The following is a 23,076-nucleotide window of genomic DNA, read 5'->3' on the forward strand; positions in this document are numbered from 1 at the left end:
TGGTGAAAAATACATTATCCTTTTATTTTACAGAGCAACCCGAGGAGACCGTCACAGACGCGGGCTGGGGCGGAGGCCTGAACCCACCTGCGTCTCCCCACAGCGCAGGGCAGGTGACACTTTCCGAAGCAGAACTGAGTCTCTGGGGACACTCGTGAGCGGGGCTCGGAGGAGACCGGCCCGCGCCGCGGACAGTGGCTGGGCGGGTGGCAGCAGCGCTGCGGATTGTCTACAGAGGATGCAGGTAAGGGGCACGCAGCTACGGGTAAGTGCACGCCCACGAGCCGTGCTCGTCGCGACCGTGGCCCCCAGCGTCCTCACACCGGGCCTGAGCAGCCGCATCTTTTGGCCAAATGCACTTTCCCCCAGTAAACTTACGAGAACACACGGAAAACTGCCTGTCCTTCCGCGTACGAGGTGACCGGCTACCGAGACAGTTCATTGCAAGACACGTGACGACAGGCTGTGGCATGAGTCGCTTTAATTCGTTGTGCTGATGCTAAAGCGAGGGCTGGGGGCTCGGCCGGCCCCCCGCTCCCTCCACTGGCTCGTTGGGGACAGGGAAGCAGCAGGTGCGTCACACTGTTCTCAAGACTTCAAGTTTCAAAAGCAGAGTTAAAAAAAATACAGTTCCTGATTCGAGTTAGATACAGGGACGAAAAGAGCACGTACTTGAAGGTTACACGGCCTACGCATGGTGGCAGGCGCCTCCGTAGGGGAGCAGGCCTGGTGGCATGATTTCTCAATACTCAAAGGCTCAACCTCAAGCAGTAATAAACACAAGCAAAAGTGATTTAACCATTAAAATAAATATTCAGAAAAACCTCTCTGTACATACAAGTGAAAGAATAAGTAACACTTTCACGCAAAAATAATAATAATAATAAAGGATTTGTTCATATGATGAGCTGAAAGCTGCTGTCCAGCCCACGTGTCCCCAGCAGAGAAGGGAGGCCCAGCGCAGGCGATGGCTGGGGGTCGCTATCTTACAGCCTTTCCGTACGGACACCACCACCAATTTATCCATCTTGGACTTATTAAATTCCTTTTTCTTTTATTTTCCTGTTTTTCTTTGTCATTTTCCTTTTTTTCTGTTTTTTTTTTTACAGCATGCCAAATCCTTTGGCATACGTGATGGCCTTCAACAACCTCTCTTTAAGTTTTTCTTTGCTCGAGTATTCCGGAAGTAAAAGGACATTAAAGCAAGTATGAGATGTAGGCAACCTAGACGAAGGAGAAAAGAAAGCGGTGAGTACCGGGCCGCGCCCTCCCGTGCACGCGTCACGCGCACACACACGGTCCGCCCCCATGCTGGGGCGGAAGCGCCTCCCCGTGACCCCAGGGGGGACCAGTGCAGGCTCGAGGTGGCTCCAAGGTGGGCACGCCACTCAGACTCGGTCTCCAAGACTCTAAAGTCTAGGCTCTGCAATGCTTCCTGGGAAGTTCCTGGCAATGGCTGCGTGCGTGACTTGAGAAAGTAACATGTACACTAACCCCTGTACGTCTCGAGTCACAGTCACAAGCAGGACCACTTCTGTCCACTTAAAGCGCTGAGCGTGACCCGCTCACGGCCGTGCGCACCAGCCACCGGCAGGGCCCAGGGCTCCAGCAGCACCCAGAGCCGCCCAAAACGTGAGCCCCGACTCGGCACACCGCACGTGCTGAGTTTCCTCTGAATGGGTTCGGGTGGCTCGGGGGCCGCCGCACAGTGACGCATCCGTTACCTTTCTGTGTCCGGGCCGTTCTTGGCGATGATCATCTTGAGCTTCCCCAGCCCGCCCACGGGCGCTCTGTCGGTGCCCGTCGTGAACTGCAGGAACAGTCTCTTCTGCTCATCCGTAAACGAGTGGACAATCTCCCAGAACTCCCTGGGGAGAAAACACAGCACTGGTTTGGTCTGGTGCGGACGGCGGGGACCCCACACACACAGCATCAGCCACGACGGCGAAGCTGGGGACCGTGGCCCTGCAGGGAACCAAGGACGCGACTACTCCAAAGACTAAGGATGGAAAGAGCGCGTATGTTTCCACAAAAACAAGGCAGCCGCACGCCCCGCCCAGGGCCTCGCCCGACGTCACAAGACGACAGAACAGCGAACCCCGAGCCGGGACGGTGTGTGTGGGGGTTCACCGCGGAAGGCACACATGGCCTGAGGGCCTGAGGACACGAGGAACTGAAGTCAGGGAGCGCTGGGCCACAGCAACAGGAGAGGGGTTCCCCAAGAGACGGCCGGTGACCCCACCCCAAGAAGTGGACGAGAAAAACAGCATTCCCAAATCCAAAGTGAGGCTTTATAAAACAAGTCCAGCAAATACAGGAGAATCAATGCTTTACAGCAGGAAAAAGCACACCCGAGAAATATGGCCACAAACAGGTGACCCGGGACGCCACGTTGCGCCGTGAAGGGAGACGCAGGGGCCAGCGGGACAGGACGCCACGCGGCCGACGTCGCCACCCGGGACTCGGAGGTTGGACGCAGCCACGGGGACGCACGCCGGGCACCACGACGGGAGAGGCGCTCGCGGGACTGCAGTTGTGAGGCCGCCACGCCAGGGACCGCAGACCAGGAAAACCGTCTGCGAGTTTGTCAGAGGCTGGCTGACCTCCCTAACACAGAAAGTTTCTAAAAATGAAGAAAACCACCAATAAGTGAACAGCAAAATGAACAAGACTAAAAAATACAAACAGCAAGGAAAGATGTCCGCCCCCCAGAACGAGGGAAAAGCCGAGCTGGAAGGCCACGTGCAGAGGGACCGCCCCGCCTGCACGGGCACAGGACGCGCTCGCCCGTGTGACACCATGGCCCCACTTCTGCAGTTCACCGTGACGTCACCTCTGACAGAAGAAGGGCGCAGAGAACCTCGTCCTCCACACGACTTCCTCTGCACCCCCCCCCCCCGTGGCAGTGACGACCACTGTGCTGGCACGGGGGGACTGCTGGGTGTGCTGGGAAGATGTCCTTCCTAGGTCTGTCCCATGGAAAGGACCTGAAGCAAGAATGTTCAAGAGCAAAGGTCACACCTCGTGCCCAGAACCTTCTACACTCGACCCGCAGCGCTTTCTCACGGAAATGGCTTACCTCAGGGTTAGGGATGTTCATGGTGAGCTAAAACTTTCAAAATTTAACGGGGTTGTGTTAAAAGCGTACCCAGATTAAGCATCTGAGTATCATTAAGAGTAACAACTGTGAAACGTTAAATATATAAAAAGATCCATGAGTTCATGACAACATTCAGGAAAAGGCAAAACTAAAAATTCAAGCCCCCTGCTGAAATTATCGCACCAAGTCCTTACTCTAAAACATCTAAGGACGTTATGTTGTGCCTGTTCTGCTTTTCAGAGCGATCAGACAGCACTTACGAAGAGGGAAAGAGCAGCAGGCACATGTGCAGAATGAACAGAAGAAAACTTCGCCCCGTTCGCAGACGACTTCGGCCACACCTGGCCGTGGCCCAGGAAGAACTCTGCCTCTGGGGGCTGAAGCCCTCCCACAGCCCAGACTCCACAGGCCGGGGGCCCCGCCACACCAGGCCCAGGCAGCGCCCTGTGGCCGGGCACCAGGGCCTGCACGCCCGCCCGCCCTGCCAAGCACGCAAACATCCCTCGAGTCCACGTGACGGGCACAGTCCACACTCTTGTCACACCACGAACCAGAATATCAACACAAAGAAAAGATAAATCACTGCCGTCAGCACAGGGATGAAGAGGAAGAAACAGAAAACAGCAAAAGTGGCAGACGTGGGCTCTGTCGTGTCAGTGATCACCCTAAATGCAGTGTCCCGAACGTGACCATCAGAAAGCAGCGGTTGACAGAGTGGGTAAAAAAAAAAAACCATGACTCAACTATGTGCTTTTATAAAAAAAAAACTCACTTCAAATTCAGTGACACAGGCCGGGAAAGTAAAAAGACGGAAAGACGATCACAAACGTTAAAAAAACAGGAATGGGACATTCATGTCAGATGCAGGGCACAGAAAGTTACAAGACACAGCAGGACCTTGTGCAGTGACACAAGCCAACCCACCGGGAACACGACTCTGGATGGCACCAAATGACAGAGCCTTGAAGTACCGGCAGCCGCACCTGACAGAGGAAAAGGAACGTGACTCTTCACAGCGACTTTAGTCACAATGTCTCCAAAATGGAAACAAACCAAGTCTTTCCAGAGGCAAACGGTCAGCGAGACCGGGAAGGCCACGGAGGAGGAACTGCGGAGGCCCAGAGCTGCCGACCGCGGGAGCTTGCGGCGCTCTCAAGCCAGCCGGGTAAGCGAACGAAGCCCCCCGAAGGCGACATGCTCCGTGTACTGGTTTACATCGCAGTCCCGAAAGGAGACCAGTAACACAAGCGGCAGACGGGCGGCCTGCGCCCTCTCGGCATCATTTCTTACTAGCAAAGCCACGACGATCTCGAAACAGAAGTTAATTAACGTCATCAGACAAAGAAGGACGCCACAGGGTAAAGGTCACGGCGTCACAAGCACACGCTGAGGCTCCAGGTGCGCACACGCAACACCGTCGCGCGTGGGGGCAGGGCTGGTGGGCCGCCACCACGGTGCCCTCGGCACCTGCCTGGGCACCCGAGAGGACCGCCGCCCAGCAGGACCCACGTCGACGCCGCGGAAGTGCCCCAGGGATCGAGCTAGAAGTCACAACAGAAAGAAAACACGAAAATATCCCCAAACCCCGGACAATAAGCCACACACTTCCATTTAAATACGGGTCAAAGAAGTGTCAAAATACAATTTAGAAACTACACAGATGTGAAGGAAATTGAAAATACATCAAAATATCTAGACTATGGCTAAGGCAAGGCTGAAACTGAGATTTAAAGCAGCAAACGCTTCCAATAACAAAGAGGAAAAGACTTAAATCAACAATCAGTGTTTCTATCAATCAGCTGGGACCAGAGAGAAAAGACTGAGGAAGAGAACGAAGCAGCTGGCTTTTCAATATAATCAACAAATGAGGCTAAAAATAATCGATCAGCTGATTAGAACTGGAATGCTGAAGAGTCAGTTTTTAAAATGCAACAAGGTGCTGTTCCTCATTCTACCAAAAGAGGAACAAGCCAGTAAACATCACAACAGAACGCCCATCACGGGAACAGAAAGGGACGTGCGAGGACCTGGGGACTGTGCGCGCAGGCGCCACCTCCGAGGTGGGCGGGCTCAGCTCCTCCTGCAAGGCAGACGCACGGGAACGGAGCTCAGCACCGTCAGCACCGTGAGGAACTAACGTGAATGCCCTAGGAGCATCTCTGGCCCAGGCAGCCTCCCAGGAAGACCCCGCGGACACTCTCTCCGGAGACAGGACGGCCCCGCCCGTGCCGTGAGGCCAGACAAACAGAACGGACGAAGCGACCGGGACACAAGAGCTGCCCCCCGATGACCAAGTCAGTCCACTGGGAGCCACACGGAGTGACGCAGCCAGCGGGTGCGCCATGGCGGTGCCAGCAGCCCCTTCGCCTGATGCGCCCGCCCACGGGCCGGGGCGGCCGGGACTGTGACGGCGGAGCTGGAGAGGGCTCCCCCGGGAGGGGCCTGCCTGGAGCCCATGGAGCACCCACTGGAGCTGCGAGCCACTTACGACAGGCAGACGTCCTGGGGTGACCTCGCCCGCCACCTGCTGGGGCCGCTGGTCCCTGCACGGCACCCTGCGGGGCTGGTGGTGGCACGTGTCTGAGTACCTGCAGCTGGCAGGTGCGGCGACGTGCTGTGACCGGCCGGGAGGGCGCTGTGCGCACGCTGCACGAACTCAGAAACCAACGCGAGGTTAAAGCCTGAGAGAGAACGTCGCCCCCCAGAGCAGGTGACTGCACGTGAGCGCAGCGGCTGCTTCCCGGCAGAGTGCAGACACAGCAAGGGCGGGAAAGCACGTCCTCACGGAGGAGACCGTCGTGGACCCAGGACTGCACCCACGTCAAGCCTGACGGTTAAGGGATGACAGCTTTCTCCACGCGGTCGGGGGACGAGGCGGGGACTGCACCCGATCACTCTGCAAGGGCACGGCAGCCGTGAGGCTCCGCCCCTGGACGCGGACCGTGCCGCTGCCGGCGCACAGGGTGCGAGGAGCAGGCGCTGGGGGCAAACACGCCGAGGGGACGGGGCCCCGACCGCACTTAAAAATCCACGGAAGTCACGACACAAGCAAAAACGCTCCTACAAAGAATTGCAAAGGTCCAGAGTCTCACTGGTGAATATGATCCAAAACTTAAGAAAACGAAATAATGACCTTACACAAGTGTTTCTGAAAATGAAGGGTGCTCTCTTCAATTCATCACGTGATGGGAACAAAGCCTGAGAAACATACACAAGAAAAGGAACTTACAAGTCGATATTCCTCATCAACACTGAGCCCTGTATTTAGAGTCACAGGCCACAGCGAGTGGCCTTCTCCAGGACGGCGGGGGCGACGAAACCAGCCACACCAGCGGGAGAAGCCAAACCCGAACCCGAACCCGGCGCAGCCCCGACACAGCAGCTCGCTCTCAGCCAAAAGGACGTGCACCGCCCCCCCACACACACCCCCGGGGGAGCGGGCGGGGCGCCGGGGCAGCCTCCTCAGCCAGAGACACAGCGCCAGCCTGGACCAATGTTTACACTCTGAAAAGTCATGTTTTAAATATAATCTAAAACAATTAACTTATCTTTATTAATTATTGGTAAAAATTTTAGAATTATGTAACGTTAATTTTTAGTTGAAATGTATTGAACAGTTTCAAAGGTCTTTACTCATTTTATTTTAATGAATTCTCCATACTTTACGTGAACTAAACACTACCTAAAGTACCAACACTGCCACTTTATCCCCCTGGTATAATCACTATTCTAAGTCACCAAATTCCTACTAATTGTAGACTCTATTTATTGAATATTTTTACATTTATGCTAACAAAACTAAAGGTTGAACTTTGTTTAAAAGATTTTTAGAATATCAATTGCGAGAATGAGCTGGAAGCTAGTGTATGTCATTTCAAGTGACCTGAAGTGTATCAAGTTGGAATTACGTTAATGTAAAAGCTAGCAATAAAATCAAGATCTAAATTAAAAAGTAATTTCTCCATAAGGAAAAGCACAAGCTATTTTTGACTAAGAGAAGCACTGAGATGCTACGAAGTCTGAGCTGACCAGTGCGATCGCTAATCTGCTGCTGTGACTCCCTGCGACTCACAACGACGTCTGCCCACCACGTCACCCGAAACCTTTCACAGGTGGCCGTTGAAACCTGATTATCAGAACCTGAGTTACAACCGGCGCTAAAGACCGGGGTGCACTGGGTAGGGGACCCACCAACGGTGCAGGACAGAGTGAGGAACGGCCAGAAAGTAACATGACACGTTATTTATTTCCACACAGGCCTGGCGCTCGCTCTGGGGTTTGCACGCGTGAGTGAGCGGGAACCTTCAGGGACGCCCCAGGAAGCCACGTGTCTGTGCCTCCCCCCGCCGCCCGGCAGAGGGAGCCCGAGGTCACCTCTGTCCCCTCGCATGCCTGTGTCCCAGGGCAGGACGGCCCGCACTGGACGGCGGCGGCGAGCGCCTCTGCTGGTAGCGGCCGGCACTGGGAGCCTCCGCCACACTCTGTGGGAGCCAGGGGCTCAGCGTCTCCAGGCGTGGGCGTTGGCGAGCCACCGCGAGGCCTCAGGAAGAACGTGCCACTTCACCCAGGAGCAGCGCCACGGAAGGCAGGGGGTAACGATTCGCAGAGTTAAGTCCTATCTTCATCGTCATCTAACTAGCAGTAAGCACGTTCTAAGGATCACTGGAGATGTGTGGTAACAAACGTCCCAAATGCAGAATAAAACCTGCAGTTCCCATAAAACACTTCAATCGGGGAATGAATCAAGATTAACAACATCGTGACTATACTAGAGATACGGACTGAGAACCTGCGACGTGGCGCATCTGGGGATAGTTAGAAACGAGGTCGAGAGCAGAAAGCACACGTCCTTCTGGTGAATTAAACCTCAGAATCAATTGGATGGGAGACTAGAGATCTCTGCTAAGGAGTTAATCTCCAAGCTATACAGAGAACTCTGACAATTAAATGAAGCAAAAACACCCCAATTTAACAACGGGTAGATAACCTGAACAGACATTTCTCCAAAGAGTGGGAGACACAGCTAACAGACACAGAGGAAAATGCTCGATGTCACGCATCACCAAGAAAAAGCAAATCAGAACTCTCGCCTGTCAGACGGCTACTGTCAGGAGGACGACACACGGCGAGCGTGAGCGAGGGCGTGGGGAGAGGGAGCCTCGTGCCGCTGGTGGGACCGCGCCGGAGAACAGTCCGGAGGTGCAGAACTACCCAGTGCCCCAGCAACGCCGCTTTTCGTGCTTACGCGAACAAAACAAAAACACAAGCTTAACAAGGTCCACGCAGCCCACGTGCACTGCGGCACCCTTCACGGCAGGCGAGACGTGGGGGTGGCCTGGGCGCCCGACATCGGGTGGCGGGGTAGGAAGCGGCGGTGCGTACACGCGACGGAGCGTCACTCAGCCACAGAGGAGGACGAGGCCGTACCAGCCGCCGCCACACGGGGCAGCGAGTGGGCACTGTGCTCAGAGAGAGACACACCTCGCGGGCCAGACGGTCCACAGGACGAAGCGGGCACAAACCCAGACTCAGCGAACACCCTGACGGCGGCCGCCAGCTGCGTGGCGGGCGGTGGCTCGGGTCCCTGATGGCTCCGTCAGCCGCGCTGCACACCTCAGACCGGCAGCGCCAAACGTCAGCTATGTTTACAGAGCGAAACAGTTTCAAACCGGGCGAAGAGCCCGGCGCCTCACCTGATCAGCACAGAGTCCCTGGAGTAGCCGCCGTCATACTCCGTGGTCTCCTCCAGCGCCTGGAAGTCGAGGTTCTGCAAGGCCGAGAACACGCGTCAGCACCGCACGGCCGTGTGCCCGGAGCCCCGCACGCCCCGCAGACCCCGCCGCTCACCCGGCTCCCGCACACCAGCAGCTCGATCTCTTCGGGCCTGAACAGGTACTTCAGCGGGGACTCGTTGGTCACCATGTGGAAGCCCCTCCGGAAGGCCTTGAACTGCTTCTCCACCGACTTGTTGAGGATGTAGTCGGAGTAGAGGCTGACGAATTCCTGCAGAGACACGAACACAGGCCTCGCATGCCGCACGCGCGCCGGCCCCGCGGCCTCCTCGCTCTAGGTGTTTTCGCTTTCAGACTTTACAAAGGAAAACGGTTTTAACAATGCCACAGCTCGTGCGAGAGCCGACGTTCAGCGGCCAGACGCACGTGCACGTACGTGAACGGCGACACGAGCTTCGACTCTGGCATTCTGTTAAAAAGCATGAATACAAGAGCTGGGCCTCGACCCAGTTGGGAGGTTCCCTGAACTGGGTGTGTGGACACCAGACGCTTAAACCCTGTTCACATCTACGTGCAAAGCTAACAGTTCTGATAGAGTGTGGTTCCGTATGGGCAAACCCGGAAGCCTCGTGTGTATTCCAGAATACTGGGGAGGCTGCCCACTGTACCCAGGTCTGATTTAGCACTTTTCAGGAGTGTATTCAAGCCAGGTTTCTGTGTGTGTGCATTAAATACAACTGTGACTGGTGACAAGGACCGTGATCAGGAGGTCCCTGGCCCTGCCCAACGGCTGAGAGAACACCCACCGGCCTCTCGCTGCAGGCTGCAGCCACGCCCAGGGGACCCACTCGCTCCCACCCTGCCCTTCTCTGCCGGGCTCAGGGCCCAACACCCAGGGGTGCGCGGCGCTGTCCCAGCCACAAGGACCTGGCACGGCGACCTCGTGGGTCTTCGCGCGGACTGCATCACACACACCTCTCAGGCGTGCGCCCGCTCTGGGAGCCTGTGAACAAAGAGACAGACCTTGATGCGTGCACTACCTTCCTGTTCTCGTTCGTGATGGGGATCTTATCCCCGTCCTCCTTGAGGTCGTACATCATCGGGTTGCCAAACAGGTCTGTCTGGGAGATCTGGAAGGAGATCATCATGTCCTCCTCCACGCTGCCCTCGTACTCCAGCAGGTCACGCAGGCTCTGGTGCAGCACCTGGCGGCGGAAAGGGGCGCGGTCACCACGGCGACACGGCTGCTCCTCCCGTGCCCCAAGTGCAAAGCCCGTGGAGCAACCCCACAGTGACACTCGCGGTGTCTCGGGTCAGGAGGACTTGGGGGAGGGACAGACACCCGCTGAAGCCGCCCCCCATGCTCAGGGCAGCCCTGGCTTCACCCCGTCATCACATTGTGGCTGTCTCATGTGATGTCGTTCAAACAAACACGCTTAAACACACTTCATGCACAAGCGATCTTACAAAGCCACGTTGCCGACAGCAACAGATGAAAAGTTTCCTCTTTACATTGTTAAATAAATAAATAAATAAATGAAAGTTAAAAGGTTTTAAGTGTTCGTGGTCCTTCCTTCAGATTAAGTCAACTTTTTCTCACTGGAATTAAACGGAATCTGGGTCTAGAAGACCTCGTAGAAGCGACAGACTTACGGGGTGGGAGTCCCCCAGGTCCCGGAAGGTGCCCTTCTTCCCCATCAGCTTCCGGTAGACGACCATGGGGAAGTGCACGTCCAGGATGCAGTTGTTGTAGATGGCCAGGCCCAGCACGACGCCGATGAGCGTGAACTGGCCCTCCGTCTCGAAGGACGACGGGTTGAACCAGAACAGCTTGGTGGACTCGTCGTACGTGAACATACCTGTAAGCGGGGCCCCAGACCACGTCACCCGACGCCCATCAGGCGAGGGCTCCCCAGACCACGTCACCTGACGCCACGTCAGGGGAGGGCCCCAGACCACATCACCCAAAGCCACATCAGGCGAGGGTCCCCCAGACCACGTCACCCGACGCCATGTCAGGGGAGGGCCCCAGACCACGTCACCCAAAGCCACGTCAGGCGAGGGCTCCCCAGACCACGTCACCTGACGCCACGTCAGGGGAGGGCCCCAGACCACGTCACCCAAAGCCACGTTAGGCGAGGGTCCCCCAGACCATGTTGCCCGACACCACGTCAGGGGAGGGCCCCAGACCATGTCACCCGACGCCGTGTCAGGCGAGGGCCCCCTAGACCATGTCACCCGACGCCATGTCAGGCGAGGGCCCCAGACGCTGTGTTAGGCCGCGGTCAGTGCACGCATGGCCACACCGGCACCAATGTGCACAGGAATCGAGAAGGCAAAGTTCAAACACAGAGCTACCGTAAACTGTGGCAGACGGCAGTGCTGCACAGTTTTAAAGAAACCAAGGAAACACGTAATAAGTCATTTTTGTGGCATTTTCCACAAGCTTAGGAAAAATGTCCATTAAATTCAAGTCCTCAAATCTAACACAAATGTGAAGTTAGTCTGCATTCATACTTGAACCAAAAAATGGATGAAAAATGCAGAACCACAACGGCCATCACGCTGCGAGAATGCTGCACTCGTAAAGGCATCTCTCGTCCACACAGTTTTAGGAAGCGGTTCTGAATCCCATTAAGGGAAAGCGTGTTGTTTTCTCTAAGTTGCATAACAGGCCCCGAAGTGTTTCGACACCTTCTAACGAAGTCAGACAGACTCAGGGTACATCCTCAGCTCAGGTCTAGGGACCCCGCACCAACTGAGCCAAAGAGGAAAACACAAGTCGAGCGGCATCCGCGGCCTTCCTTCTGTGGCCTGTGCTCTGCACTGCTCAGAAAACCCATCTAAACAATCATCGTTAAGGCAGAATTATCTTCTCTTTAGACGAACGTCTAAGGAACAGGTTAAATGATATTTTAATTTTACTTTTAAAATTTTACTAAAATGTTTTTCAGATGCGACTCGAAACTGTATAAGAACAGCTTAAGGATTAGGTCTGAAAAAAGGGGATTTCCAACAGAACTTCAGAAATCAATACAGCACACAAATAAGTCGATACTATTTGCAAAAACTTAAAAATTCTAAAGTTAAACATAAAAGGGACTTTAAAATGTCCACTTTGTCACAAGAGCATAAATTAAGCTAGGACACTTCTAATGCTCATGAAATAACAGGCTGAATATCATCTAATTCGTACTTAAATTTCAGTTTACATTTAAAGTTTTTATAGGCCTAAGTTACGACATATACCGGAATGCTAAGAACTTTTCGGTTGTAAATACAGTAGTAACGGGGTTGAAGGCAGCCCAACATAATTACAATTAATTAATAAACCACGAAATCTCACAAACGCATGCCCTGGCCTCAAAAGCAACACACTGGCGAGTCAGGGCGTCACGCACACGGTCACTGCTCTCGTCTGTGCATGAAAGCGCATCTCGGGGACAAGGGGCCCTGCTCCGGGGGCCCGGCGGGAAGCACCCCACTCGTCTCCGTGGCCGTGTCTGCTGCCACCACCCAGCCGCCCTACACCAGGCAGACGCGGCCACCACGTCCTTCCTTGCACGTCTGTGTTCGCAGGGAGCACACTGCACAGCGGAGTCAGCATCGCCATGGAAACAGGCAGCCAGGTCCCCGAGCCCCGCACGGCGACCCCCACACGACGACCCCCGCCAGGCCGTCTTCTGCCCCGGGAAGCGGCGTCCCACCCCGGCCAGACTCACCGATGTCGGGGTTGAAGATCTCCTCCACGACCAGCTGAAAAAACTCTTTGGAAACGCCTCCCTCGTCGACCCCTTGCTCTCCCTCGAACTCCACGTACAGCTGCTTCTTCAGGTCCGCAGGGTTCTCCATCGCGATCATCTCTAGCTAGGGAGCGAGACACAAACGGAAAACGGTGATGCTGCCCGCGTGTCGGTGGAGGCAAAACGACACCGCAGCGGGGCCGGGCGCGGGGACACGGGCAAGTGGCCAGGGACGGCGAAGACTCCGCCTCACGGACAACGGGAAAAGAAAACAGAAAAGACGCCGGCACAGGCGTGGAACGGTCACCACCCTCCCAGAGTGACCGCAGCCTCGGACTTTGTTCCTCGTGCATCACAAAGCTGGGCTGTAGCCTGAGGACGTGGGAGGGAGACCGCAAAACACACGAGCGACTCGAACTCGGCAAAAACAGCGGAACGTAGAGGTTTGACTTCAAAACCGTCTGCCGGCAGCTCCGACAGAAACTCAAGAACTAAGTCCGAACGTCTAACGCGCCATAACTTTCAAAGGAGAAAGAGACGCTGGACGAGCAGGGAAGCCTCTCACGCTCCTTCGCCACTCTGCAACGGCCGAGCTCACGGCGCCCGGCCGCCCAGCACCTGCTCACGTCCCCGCTCCCTCCTCCTCGCTGAGTCACCAGCCCTCGAGCCCGCCGCCTCGGTAACTGCGACTTCGCCGGCCACCTCCCCCGCGTCTGCAAAACGACGGATGTGCGCAGGGCTCATCTCGGTCGCTGTGACCCGGATCCTAACGCAGACTACGTGCACTGCGATCTGTCGTGTGTCGGAAACTGACCAGTGGCACGCCTGGCTGGCCGTCCACAGCTGGCCGGAAATGCCTTCCAGCTGCTAGAAAACTCCAGACTGTTACGCCCTCTCAAGCAAGGCACAGGCCCCTGGACTGAGCGGCTGCTGTCTGGGGCGGCTCCACCAGGCAGACGCGGGTGTGAGTCGCTAAGGAGCGAATGAAGGAGCCTCACGGAGCCACGGAGCGGGCCCACCGCCCAACGTCCCTGGTCCTTGGACGGCCACCCGCGGCCGCCCGGGCACACGTGCAGACAGGCGTGCCCACAGGGACGCTGCGTAAACCCCTCACTAGGCCGTCAAAGCCGTTTTCAGCGCAAAGACCAACAAGACCTGGGAACCTCGGCCCGGCGTCCGCGACTCCGTGGGGCTGGAGCCCTCGGCCGCACAGGACGTCTGTCCCGACACGTCTCTGTGCCAGCTGGTACTGAGGCCGTGCATTTCTGAGACTGCTGTGGAGAGCTGGGTCAGGAGACCCTGTCCTGGCCGGTGGTCACTCAACGTAACTTTGACCTTTAAACTCCAGCGAGCCACTCGGGTTAGCCTGTCCCCTCACCTACAAAGGGGCAGGGCTCTTCACCCCGCAAAGCCGCTTGGGCCTGGAGTGTGACCCATGAGAAAGAGTTCCTGAGGGAGCAACCTTGAGACAACAATGGGACTCAGCCTGGGCCGGGTTTGAAAACCACCTTGGGGGAAACTGTCCCCGCTGGAAACCCACCTCTGGCGGGGGCTGTAAAGGGTCCGAGGCGGAATCGGTCATCTGGGCTCCAGCGCGGCTCACGGCTGGCCAGGCCCCCCTGGGAGTCCGTCAGAGCTCGGTCCGTGCGCCCTCACAACACAGACACGCAGGCTCGGCGCGGCTGGGACGCGACCCCGGGGGGACGGGACAGCGGCTGACGCCAGCTGCGCCCGCGCCCACGGCTCCAGGGCTCTGCGGGGCTCAGCGGGCCTGCGACACAGCCCCCCCTCCACCGAGACTCTGTGGTGACCGCTGACGCGCGCGGACCGCCATTCTCCGTGAAACCTGCACATGCGCGATTCCCGCGGAGCCCGGCCCCGGAGTCCCACAACTCGCTGAGCCCCGCCCCCGCGGAGCCCCGCCCCTCAGCCCCGCCCCCGCGGAGCCCCGCCCCGGAGTCCCACAACTCGCGGAGCCCCGCCCCCGCGGAGCCCCGCCCCCACGGGCTGGCTCCGGGCGTGGCGCTGCCTGCAAGGCCAGCGGTGCTGCAGCGCACCGCCCAGATGCACCGCCCAGATGCACCACCCGCCTGCCCGGCCGCGCCCCGCTCTGCGGCTCGAGTGTCCTCAGGTGGCAGAGCGCCTGCCGCCCCGACGCCCGCGCACGCACGACTCCCACGACCGCCTCCCGGGGTCCGTGCTGCCGCCCACCCCGCTCGGCACGCGCGCCGGCCGCCAGGCGTCCCTGCCTCGCGGTCGGCCACCACCGAGACCTTTCCAAAGTCACGAGTGACTTTTTCTTCTTCCTGTTTTCCTGTATTGAAAACGTCATCTTACAATAAACGTACACCACTTTTGCGATCAGGATGTTTTCAAGCGGCAGCATGTAAGAGGAACGTGAGAGCGCAGCGGACTCTGGGCCCGTCGCTAAGGGTGTCGGGTGACGACCTGGGGGGGGGGGAGGGCGAAGCACGTGGTTCTGTGAGGCGCTGTGTCCATCACGTCTGCACGGGCCTTCAAAAAATCACTTTCAACTGTATCAAACCCACACCATAAAATTTAACCATAAGCATTCTGACAAAGGCCATTAAGAGACTGCACTTATTTTTATTTTTCTTAAAAATAGCCACTTCTGACCCATTGTTCAATTAGAGAATAATTTAGGAATTACACTGTGAAGGTCTACCACTTCATGTAATAGATGTAGCATTTAAAACTGAAGTTTTAAAATGAAAAGCTGTCTTGAATGTATAATATTCAAAATTTGTAAAAGTACTGTCAGTGAACAAATTTGTATGCACCCTTGAGTTCATTTAGCAAGTGGACCTGAATTTTTATATGTATGTTTTCTTCAAGTGAGGTGTATTCTGTATTCACTTCCTACGTAGACTGGTACAGGACAGCTTACTGGGGGGAAATAAATGAAAACAGACCGGCTGTAACATCCACCTCTTCTGTGTGTGACTTCCTCTTCTGAACTTTTAAGTGAAATGCTAGAGATCATTTTCTTTTAAAAGCTGACCTGACATCGAAGCATTCCTATAACATCATCGAACTTGCCAGACTTCGAAGAGTCAAAAGGAAAACCCCACCCTTAAAATCGCATAGTACTGTGGGCTGTCACCCATGTCAAATCCATCCCGATCCATAGCTGAAAACACATTCCTAGATGGTACAGAAATTCACCTCAAACAGCCATTCCTGACGCTGGGTAGCCCAGGGTCCCTGGGCGTGGTTGGCGGAGCCGCAACTCGGCTCCGGTCAACACTGTGCTGTGGCCCAGGACAGGACCCTGATGTCCAGATAGGTTTGATTTTTCATTCCTCTATGGACAGATAAAGGAAAGCTTTTCTGTCCTGGGTGACAGCCGGGTCCCCTGCGCCCCACGGCCCGACCTGCAGGGCAGATGGAGCCTCCTGCTGTGGATGCGAGAGGGCCAGCGCGGGCCGGCGGGTCCCCTCTGCTCTTCCCGAGGGCCCGCCAGGCGGGGCCGGTCTGCATCTCAGCGGGCACGAACCGCAGGGGACGGTCACGGTCATACAGCAGGAAGCCGCATGGGACCGCGTGGGACACAGGCAGCGACCCAGAGCTGCGGGGAACCCGGCCCGCAAAGCTCTGTGGGTCGACGACGGATAAGAACTCGGGGCGTTTGCCAAGGAAAATGCTGGGGGCTGGGGTCAGACAGGTCAGAGCCCAGAAAAGGGGCGTATGACTTTCGGGGGGCTGAGCAGGACCCCTGGGTGGGAGGGCTGTCCCCACGTGTCTTTGGGCTTCCCCTCCACTCCGTCCCAGCCGTTCCCTTCAGCCCCACGTCTGTGCCAAGTCCCGGCGCGTCCGAGCCGGTCGCCGCCTCCGCGTGGCTACCCTCCCAGCACCTCGTGTGTGACAACCGCCTGAGAAGGACGTGGGGACAGACGGCCACCGCCCCAGTCTGCGGCCTGGCGCGGCCGGGCCCGGGGCAGCTGCAGGCAGAACCCTGGATTCCCTCAGAACCAGATGTCCCGTCGGGTGTGGGGGGGTTTGGGGGCGCCTCACGGAGGGCGACACTGTCTTCGTCCACGATCCTCACACCTCGGTCTCATAACGTACAACGTCGGTAAGAAACGCCTGAAATCCTCCTCCCGTGGGAAAGCCTCGGCAACGACCGACTCTTAACGCACAGACAGGCACACGTGACAAACGCCTCAGCGAACGCGGCGGAGGCCTCGTCCGGACCCTGAGCGCGTGTTCGTTACGATGCTATTTCCTACGGACGACGACAAAGAACAGGGACAGGCAGCAAGTCCTGGGGGAACGTTCCGGTGACCTGCGGGTGAGGAGGCAGCTACCGCGTGGGCTCTGAGGTGTCTCTCTCTGGAAAGACAACTGACGCTTCGCCACAGCCACTGACTGCGCAATGCGCCTGGCTCCCGCACGGAGGCCCGTGGGAACCCGGGGCGCGCCGCGCAGGCGACAGCGCCTCACGGACCTGCACAGACCCCTCCACGGCAGCCATGGGGCCGCGCGCCTACAAGTGGAGGCTGCCAACTCGAGTTCCTCCGCTGTCGTCAAAAACGGCTCCCGGGAAAACCCGAGTCGGAAACCACTAGCCTGACTTCCGTGGTACAGGAAAGCCATGAATGCATTTTTCTCTGAAAAACCAAACAATGGAAGTCGCGACCCCTCCTCTTCCTCCTAGTCTGCCAGGAACTGAGGCCTAAGGCCCAGCAGAGGACACAGCCCCACACAGGCGGTCGCTGCTCCGGGCCACACCCGCGACCCGGTGGGTGGGCAACCCCAAGGACCCTCGGCCCCTGGTCCATAACCTTATCACTCAGTGACTGTGCTGCGCTCGCCGGCAAAGCTCCTAGCTGCTTCTCCCCTGCCAGACCCCGCCCTGCACTTCGGTCACCAGGGCTTAAGACGTGGTCACCAGGCGTCCGTCCACCGTGACGCACGTGAGGAATGAGGCTTCCAGAAACGCGAGGTAGACCCTCAAGAAAAAGACGCTGAGACCCATCGGCACTTCTGAGAGCTCGCCTGAGATGGCTTCAAACTGCTTTCTGGTGTAAATCTGCCTTTCCTGACTAAAGTACTATGACTGCAGCACCAGTAATAAACACTTCAAAAAAGGCCAGTCGCCACTCTCGCTTCCCAGACCTGCTCTGATGCCCATTTCCGCACCTTCACGCCGCGTTAAAGGGCGGGTGGGGGCAGCGGAGCCCAGGCGGGGCGCCCCGCTGCGTGTCTGGAGCGAGACGCGGACGCTCGAGTTCACACCTCAGCCAGCGAATCCTGCGTTACAAGAGGCCAACTCATAACATTTAGTTCTCACGTAACTAAGTAGAACTAAGAAATTAATCCACTATCATAATTAAGAAGCTCAGTTACCTATGCCATTTGTTTCCTTAAAATCCTAGATGCCGATGTTCACAACACCAGAAAGCACACAGAAAGCACCTGACCTCGCTAGCTCGCGGCCTCGCTGCGGCGGGGAACGGGACTGCGCGGGATTCTGAGACGGCATGCTGGAAAGCACGAGTTGTAGACTCGGACTGAATCTCACAGAGAGTGACTTCGCTGCTTCTTAAAGGCCACAGCCACAGCTTTTGCTGGAGACAAGACGCCACCCCCGTAACGAGCAGTCTGAGGACCTGCCCTCCCGCTCGAATGGTGCAAACGGACGGATGGGACCTCAGCACGCTGCAGATCAAACACGCCTCGCATCCTCACGGGACACCTGCCATTCTGCTAAACAGCGAGAGATTTAAGGGGCTGCCTGCCAATCATTTACTAAGCATGTTAATTATTCATGCAGCTCAAAACCACACAAACGAAATATACACAGGGCACCAGAGAGTAAGCGGTGACCACCGTAGGTAATTACTCAAGGCAGTGAATGTCCTTTTCTGTCTCTGCTGAAAAACTGCCTGAGTTGCTTAAATAATGCAGACTCTTTCTTCAACACCATATATATATTTGGTCTATTTAAAACCCAGTAACGAAGAGAAAAAAAGACACGAAAACTCTGCAAAAACTGGTTTACACTTTCCTGAATTCTCAGTTTCAAATTCATTCTAAGATATTTTAAAACAAACATCACTGTTTCCTAGTTGTCTCTGTTGTGGGTCCTTATCCTTTGTTAGTCTCAAAGATCGACTGTATCAGTTTTACTTGAAGCTGATGAAGAACTAGCAAAAGCAGGTGTGTCTAACATTACGAAACAATAAAACCCCATGATAAAGCGCCCTAGGAAGCATGCAAATTTTGGCGCACGTGACTGGCAACTGGCTCCTGTCCTCCGCCAGGCCCGCAGAGAGAAGGGGGAGCGAGGCAGGGGGCAGGGGGTCCTCCGGGCCCCGCCTCCCTGGGCCCAGAGGTGACGACAGGCACCGTGACCTGCGGGGTTCCTGAGGCAGCTGCGCGGCCGGGGTGGCCCAGGGGGTGCTCAGGCGGGAGAAGCCCCCCAGGCGGGGGCGGGGGCGCAGGGCCCGGATGCAGCTCAGCCGGAACTCCCCCCCGCCCCCCCGCATCGTGCGCCCGCCTACCTGGGCCCTTGTCCCAGCTCGACCTACACAGTGGCAGCTGGGGACGCCACGTGGGGCTTTACGGGCGGTTTTCCTGCGCCCCGCCTCCCAGGCAAGGCTTGCGTTCACGCCCGCTGAGCACTGCCCTCGCCCCGCGCTCCGGCCTGTCCCCGCCACTCGCCCCTCTTCCGAACACAGAAAGTTCTGGGGGCAGCTGTTCGGGTTCAGAGGACCTCCTCTTTTCACAGCTAAGCTGACGGCCACGCCTGCAGCACGCGGCGCCCCGCCCCTCTCCTGTCACGTGTGAAACGAACTCGCGCCCAGTGCCGGCCCCAGGCCGCGGCCACTTACCCGGACGAGCGCGTCGTCGATGATGTGGTCGCGCCGCACCTTGAGCCTCAGGTACGGGTTGAGCTGCTGGCCCTGCACCAGGCTGTAGAGCACGGTGATCCTCCGCTCGCTGTACATGCGGATCCTGTTGTCGTAGTACAGCCCCAGGTTCTTCGTGACAGCGTTCAGAATGAAGGGGCACGTCATGAACGAGAACTTGTTCTCCGTCTCCACCTTGAAGAACGTGTAGTCTTTGTCCATCTCGAGCACGTCGTTCAGCGGCTCGTTGACGAACTCCTCGAAGGGGATGAGCGGCTTCCGGCAGTCGAGGGTCTTCACACCCAGCTCGGTCTCCAGCGGGTCCACCCGCGGCCCCTTCTTGCTCCGGCGCTCCTCGCCCAGCAGCTCCTGCAGCGTCAGCTCGCTGGACTCGGGGGCCGGCTCGTCGTCGTCCTCCTCGTTGTGGCCCGTGTCCACCTCGCCGCCCACGACGTTTGCATAGTAAACCATCTTCAAGCACTTGGAGGCCGCGACGATCGCGTCGTCGTCGTTGACGAGGTTCCTCTCGCTCACCAGGCCGCGGCTGCTGAACTCGTTGCTGATGACCTTGTAGGTGATGAGCTGCTGGAAGGTCTCCATCATGCGCCGGATCTGGTCGGCGCTGTAGCGCGCCCACAGCCGCACCAGCTGGCCCTGCGCGGCCAGCGGCAGCTTGCTCATGGCCTTGCAGAACAGCGGCAGCGCCATCTCCAGGTACTCGGGGCTGTGCAGGTTCCTGTTCTCCATGACGATGACGAACAGGTTCAGGTAGCTGGGGTCGCGCGAGTACACGTTGTGGTAGGTGAGGTCGCACTCCACGTTGGGCGACAGGTAGACGAGGGCGTTGAGGAAGGCCGTCTCCACCTTCTCGCTGGACAGCAGCCGGCTGTAGACTCGCCGCACGGCCTCCACGTCCACGGACACGTCGTCGGGGCCCGGCCGGGGGGCGCCGGCGCCCGGCGAGCCCACGCGCGAGGACGACGCGGCCGCGCCCTCCGCCAGGGCGGCCGAGCTCGCCGCCTTCTCCTTCTCGTCCTCGTCCTTGTCCTCGTCCTTCCCCTGGAGGGACTTCAGCTCCTCCTTGGTGTGCGGCTTCACCTTCCGGAAGCTCTGGACCAAGGCCTCGGCACTGGAGAACACTCTCCCGATGACGCGGATCAGCGGCGAGTAGTCCTCCCGCTCGCGGCACAGCTCCAGGATGTCGCACACCATCTCCTCCGTCAGGTAGGTCACGTCTAGGGCACGAGAGGCAAGACGAGAGGGTCACTGTCACGGCACACGCGCTCCCCCGGCAGGAAGTCCCAGTGCAGAGGGAAACGGCCCGCGTTCCGCACTGACGCCGTTCACGATCCGCCACCTTTTCAGAGACGCCCCGACGTCACGCGGCGCTTCCCAGGCACCGGGATGCGGCCCACTTTTCGGTGAGCCGCCGGCGGGGCCGTGCCACGCCTTCACGTGCGGTCCACACGATGCAGCTTTTCAGTACCGGGCCTGCTACGCTCGGTAACTGTGACCCTGAACCCCGACACCACGGCAGCCTCGCTTCAGGGCAGAGGCACCGCCACCTGCGAGACGGAGCTCCCCAATCTCGCTGCTGTTCTCCGCAGGGCGCCCCGAGCGCCCGCCCCGCCCCCGCCGGAAGCGGCACCTGCTACTCGTCTGCGTTAACACCCGACTAGCTCCTCCGACTAGTTCCTCCGCACCGCCCTGTGTGGTTTCTTGCAGAGGGGACGCTCGGGGAGGGACCGAGGAGGACTAACAAGTACCACGCATGTCCCCAGTTCAAAGGTGACAGGCGACACCTTGCAGTGACAGGAAGCGAGGCGGGACAGAGACGCGGCAGCGTGGGGAGCAGGCGGCTCGCGAGCAGCGCCCAGACCCGCTCCCGCCCCCGAGACCAAGAAAGCCACTTCCGCCGGGGCCGCCTCCTTCCGGCAGATGAGACGAAGCTCCCGCGGCTCTGGAGACTGGAGCGGACCGCGGCGGCTGCTGGACGGGCCACCGGTGAACGCCCACGGCGCCCCACGCACCTGCGCTCCTCCCGGGGTCCACTGCGCTTCCCAGGGGTGGTGCCCCCGGCCCCTGCTCGTGCCACTGGGCCACCGTCACCCCTTCAGACAAAACTGGACAGACCTACGGCCCGCTCTCCACAAGGCACATCTGTGGGCGTCCTCCCCGGATAGGGGCGCTGAGGAGCCGCTGGGGCACGACACCCGGACAGAACCCCCGCTCCCTCGTACTCCCCTTGCTCGAGAAGAAACTATGAGCACACATAAAAATGTGAATTTCGACATCCTATTCTCTTAAATTCCGAGTTGTCGTCTTATTCAAGTATTAATCATTTTGTGCAATTTCACCCTGGCTTTCACAGCACCTGACGCTTCCAGAGACAGCACGGAGCACAGTGACCGAGGTAGGGGACCATGTGAGACGCCTCAACTTGAAGGCCAGGGTCCCAGTGACCAGGGACATCACTGACGGCCTGGAGATGTGACACCTCGAGCTGTGAAACCCTCAGCACTTACCACAAGCTTCAATTTAAAAGAAGAAAAAAAGTAACAATTTTAAAACCAAAGCTAGTCTAGCCAGACGACCCTCACACTCATGGTTATAAAAAACACACAGAAATGACCCGCACTGGGTTCTCTCCGGGTCTGAGCCAGGCCGATGTGACCGCGAACCTCGCCTCGCCGAAGCTGGGACACACCTCGACGCCGCCGCTGCCCGAACACCGGGGAACTCGGGACGCGATGAGCTGCTGTAACTGCCGAGTGAGCACACGCGACTGTATCTTAAGTGAAAACACAAACAAAAATGTTCTCATCCAGAAGTCGAACGACTCAATAAAGTCAGCGAAAATGTCCTTTAAGCAGCAGACGATCGAACGTCACTTACAAATCGGCCATGTCCCTGCTCTAGGTAAGGGTGGGTGAATGGCAGGGCCGCCTCGGCAGCCTGAAGGCCACACGGGCAGGGCCGTGCGGGCGCAAGGCTGGCACCAGGGTGGGGCTCCCTGCCCGAGGCGACCTCCTGCCCCAGGCGACCGCCTGCCGCACCCCCAGGCACACACTGCTGCGGGCCCCGGCATGCCGTCCCCACAGGGGAGGCTGACGACCACACACGCACGCCGACCCTTGCTGGCACTCGGGGTGGCATGGGGCACGGACCTGGTGGACCTCGGTCTGCTCGCCCGACAGCAGGGACGAACATGACTAACTCACGCTCTGAGTAGGAAAAAAACCCACGTAACGTTTACGTGCACATCTACAAAATGAGCTAATGTCAAAGTTCCCAGGCAAAAACTACACACGTCTCTATAAATGATAAAATTGTCCCTCCAATTAAGAAAAATTGTGTTCACTAAAACTTTGAGGCTATTTTCCATACAGGCCATCAAAAACACTATCAAATTATAGAAGAAATAAAAATAAGTACTCCAAATACTGTCGTTTTGAATAAACTATTTGGATATATGTCATTTTATAGGAAAGAAAACCAATGACATATGTCCCTATTAACTCTACGGAGATTATAGCGGTCAAAAAACGATGCCGAAAGGGTCTTAGCCCGCCCCTTTCATCAGGAGTGACGGACTCGTCAGTAAACACCTAAGTGGAAACGGGCAG

General features: G+C 57.5%; 1 protein-coding gene and 1 long non-coding RNA gene across 5 annotated transcripts in view; one reads left to right on the plus strand and one right to left on the minus strand.

Annotated features, from left to right (window-relative positions):
* Positions 1–23,076, minus strand: part of UBE3A (ubiquitin protein ligase E3A) — a 59,140-nt gene that overhangs the window by 1,621 nt on the left and 34,443 nt on the right. For 3 of the 4 annotated variants that reach the window (XM_016154868.2, XM_016154866.2, XM_016154865.2), the window contains 8 exons: positions 19,433–20,685; positions 12,555–12,699; positions 10,486–10,691; positions 9,873–10,037; positions 8,948–9,103; positions 8,794–8,867; positions 1,725–1,868; positions 465–1,224 (listed from right to left, as the gene is read on the minus strand). In XM_016154868.2, the coding sequence (XP_016010354.2) occupies positions 1,104–1,224; positions 1,725–1,868; positions 8,794–8,867; positions 8,948–9,103; positions 9,873–10,037; positions 10,486–10,691; positions 12,555–12,699; positions 19,433–20,685 (2,264 nt within the window). In that variant the 3' untranslated portion in view covers positions 465–1,103. Of the gene's footprint in view, positions 1–87; positions 1,225–1,724; positions 1,869–8,793; positions 8,868–8,947; positions 9,104–9,872; positions 10,038–10,485; positions 10,692–12,554; positions 12,700–19,432; positions 20,686–23,076 lie in introns of those variants that run through there. The other variant, XM_036232071.1, reaches the window with a different exon arrangement.
* On the plus strand, positions 1,143–10,384 carry LOC118611415. The gene is made up of 2 exons (XR_004954386.1): positions 1,143–1,248; positions 3,341–10,384. It is a non-coding gene; the product is annotated as an uncharacterized LOC118611415 (long non-coding RNA).

The sequence above is a fragment of the Rousettus aegyptiacus genome, unplaced genomic scaffold (assembly GCF_014176215.1).
Source record: "Rousettus aegyptiacus isolate mRouAeg1 unplaced genomic scaffold, mRouAeg1.p scaffold_m13_p_14, whole genome shotgun sequence".
NCBI classification, from domain to species: Eukaryota; Metazoa; Chordata; class Mammalia; order Chiroptera; family Pteropodidae; genus Rousettus; species Rousettus aegyptiacus.